General features: G+C 37.6%; 1 protein-coding gene across 1 annotated transcript; it reads left to right on the top strand.

The window, feature by feature from the left end:
- The first annotated feature begins 1,554 nt into the window (after nucleotides 1-1,554).
- On the top strand, nucleotides 1,555-2,751 carry LOC110932770 (putative F-box protein At1g50870). Its single transcript, XM_022176027.1, has one exon. It carries the CDS (start codon nucleotides 1,555-1,557, stop codon nucleotides 2,749-2,751), a length of 1,197 nt encoding a protein of 398 aa, XP_022031719.1.
- Nucleotides 2,752-3,500: the final 749 nt, after the last annotated feature.

The raw sequence follows: 3,500 nt of genomic DNA, 5'->3' as shown, positions 1-3,500 counted from the left end.
GTTGTTATGTTTGACGGAGTAGTAGGGATCATGGAGTCTTTTTCGTGTTTAGTTGGTAGAGTCATGGGTCAGTTGGTCAGGTAGTGGGTCAGGTCTTGTGTATGGCTATTTATGCCTTTTGTAGCTTTCATTGAATCACTTTTGTTCTTTCCTTTATATGATATTTCTGTCAACAACCTAAAGCTTTCGCCATTCGCCATTCTGAAAGCTCTTTATAGGCAAGTTCTATTCCGGCCAAATTCTGGCTAGATTCTGGCCAAATTTCGACCACACCTTATAAATTCCCTTCAATTACTTAAAAAATAGGTCAACGAGGGGTTAAAACGTGTCTACTTAAAAAATACATATAAAAATGTGTGTGTATATTAAACTAAAAAGTTAAATATAAAAATCTCAATCCGATTAATCTTGATGACTTGCTAGTCGGTACGCCACATACCGACTAGCGCCTACCGATTCTTACAACACTGGTAAAGGTGCGGGATTCTTGCCATCCTTTAGACGAGGCCCTTAGTTCTGATCCTCTTGTTGGAAACTCACATCTAGATGACAAAGGCTCACTCAGCTAGCTACTGGTGAAGATGGCAATGAGAAGGTGAGGCTAAAGCCAGTAATAATGTTAATACTAAGCCAATGGTGAAAACCACAGAATTCTCCATAACCTTTTAGTGCATCCAATGGTGAACATTTATGAGAGGTGACTAGCTGTGCAAACGAGTAGAGTCGAGCTCGAGCGCTATTGGTATCGAGTTTGTTTAACTTTAGAAAGCTTGAGCTTGGGTCAATTTAAGCTTTGTTTCTAAAGCTCGATCTCGGCTCGTAGGTCGTTTTTCAATCTTAAGCTCGTCTTGTTTACTTTGTATTAATTAATTTATATTAGTTATAATTGTTATTTTATATATAACTATGTTATTTTCTCATAATTTTATAAAGAGTAGTTACTATTATTTAAATATGTAGTTGATATATTAATTCAAAATGCTAGGCTTAAAAACCTTTTCTTACGGTGTATGTGATTAAGAATACCACTTGGGCCTATACAATTAAAGAATTGATTAGACCATAGGTAATGGTTAATGCCCTTTAAGGGGCATTTTTTGACACATCACCATCATAATGTTTCATGTCATAGTTAAGACTTTATAATGCCTTTTTATTTATTAGTTTCCTTATTTTTCCTTCTTATTGGGCATTATTCTAGAAATGTCCCTCACTCTTCATGCCCCTATAATGCCCGTGAGTAATGGTGTAAGGGCATTATCAAAATCTTTCATGCCCTTATAAAGTCCCATTACATATTGTCTTAGTCAAATTTAGTTGATTTAAAACCTTTACCGTTAACTTTATGCATTAACAAAAATATTAATCGTATAAGTAACTTTCTTTAGCCCGGGAAGCAATCCCAGGTGATAACCTAGTTAAAAAATATATATGTTCCATATGGAGATTGTTTTGGGTTGCTACGATATACTGGGCCAGAATTGTGATAAGCCTTATATATTTCCTTTCCTTGAAAGAGAAAATTCGACTTCTGCCTGCTGTTCATTAGAGAACATGGAAACCCTAGAAGAACAAGAATATGAACAATCGACAACAACGATAGTTGAACAATCCACCAAGAAGACAAACATGTCATTACCAAGTGAAATCATAGAAGACATCTTCTCCAGACTCCCAGTCAAATCCATTCTCCGATTCAGAACCCTCTCCAAACCATGGCTCTCTCGCATCTCCGATCCATCTTTCACTAATCTCCACCTCACTCGCGCCCACCGCACCGCCTTGTTCATTCTCGCTCACGATGAATCCGGAAAACGACACCTTCTCTCCGCCCCCCATGACGGTGGTCCCGTCACTCATCTCATCACATTCCACAACCCTGATTATATTGTTATGTATGCCCAACATGTGAACGGGTTAGTATATCTCACGTGCATGAAGCGCTCTAATGAACATAGAACCCACGTGTACGCTTTTGTTGTTAACCCTAGCATGCATAAGATTTTTAAACTCCCTGATCCTTACACCGATGTCAAGGATTTCACGCAAATCCGTTACTTATTCGGGTTCGACGAGTCTAGAAACGAGCATAAGATTTTGATGATTAGAGATTCTTCTCTACGTTCTATGGAGATTATGATTTTCTCTATGTCAAGTTATTCGTGGAGAAAGATCCATGCAGAGCCTCCTCTTGGTTTTACTTGGGATGGTTTGTGGCTCAACTTTTACCACAATGTTTGTGTCAATAGTGTAGTACATATAATGCTTGCAGTATCATTTGACATTTTAGCGTTTGACTTGAGAACAGAAAAGTTTTCGATAATTACCACTCCTCAAGGTGTTTTGCCCGAAGACTATGATGATACGAAACAAAATGATCCTTACATCATTAAACTCAATGGTTGTATAGGAGTTGTTTGCTATGATAGTGTGGCGGAAAACAACGAAATGTATATTTGGATATTACAAGACTATGAAAACCGTGTTTGGGTCAAAGAAACCGTTACATTCCCCGAGGAGTGGATTACGTTACTATACCCTTTGTCTTTCCCTGTGGATTCTGTTAATATGGACGAGATTATCTTTATCCCGAGCAACTTTTCTGGTAATGTGATAAGTGTACCCGTCTATAACAAGAAGACTAGATGTTTTAAATCATTGCGATTCGCTTCAGGTAATCAATTTTCGTTGTCCAGAACATTGCAGTTCCGTTATATCAGGTGTTATGTTGAAAGCATGGTGCCTTTGTAGAGGTATAGGATAAGACTTGATGATCCAAAACAAGTTCTTCCATGGGCGGGCAAATGTTGATTCGTAAATCTTATTTTGTAGTTCAGATTTGCACTTTGTTGATATCTCTTAGATGTATGTTCTTATGGAGTTTTTGCTGTTAAATAGTGTTTTACCGACCCTTTTGAAATTGTGTTATGTTTTGGAAGGATTGTATTCTACAAGAAGATTCAGAAATATGCATTTTAAAACATCAGTTTTATTCCAACCAAACAACATGATGAATGTTATCCCAAATTTTGCACTATTCCTCACCCACAACTAACACAGTTTGTGTATTTGATATAGGATGAATGTTATCCTAAAATTTTGCGATACAAGTGACATCATAACCGGTTTCAAGTAGAAATTAAAAAGTAAGAGGGCTGGTTTACTGGTAACTTTTTGTCCTTGTGATGTCATGTTGAACTGAAACACTTTCCGGCCAAAAAAAATATCATCATCATCATACTCAGTAAATCCCACCAATAGCAAAGCTAAGGTAGGGACTGAGGAGGGTAAGATGTAGACAGCCTTACCTCTATCCCGTAGGAATAGAGAGGCTGCTTCTAAGCAAAGCAGAGGTAGGGACTGAGGAGGGTAAGATGTAGACGGCCTTACCTCTACCCCGTAGGAATAGAGAGGCTGCTTCTATATAGATCTAGTATGGCAAATATAACTACAGCAAGTATGTTATTTCAATGATGAACTTTTCAAATGAAAATGGTTTA

The sequence above is a fragment of the Helianthus annuus genome, chromosome 4 (assembly GCF_002127325.2).
Source record: "Helianthus annuus cultivar XRQ/B chromosome 4, HanXRQr2.0-SUNRISE, whole genome shotgun sequence".
NCBI lineage: Eukaryota > Viridiplantae > Streptophyta > Magnoliopsida > Asterales > Asteraceae > Helianthus > Helianthus annuus.
The sequence above is the reverse complement of the archived record's forward strand: the minus strand, read 5'-3'. Positions and strand labels throughout refer to the sequence as shown.

Coding starts and splice junctions, on each gene's coding strand:
- LOC110932770 (XM_022176027.1), top strand. CDS start 1,555: ATGGAAACCCTAGAAGAACAAGAATATGAACAATCGACAACAACGATA.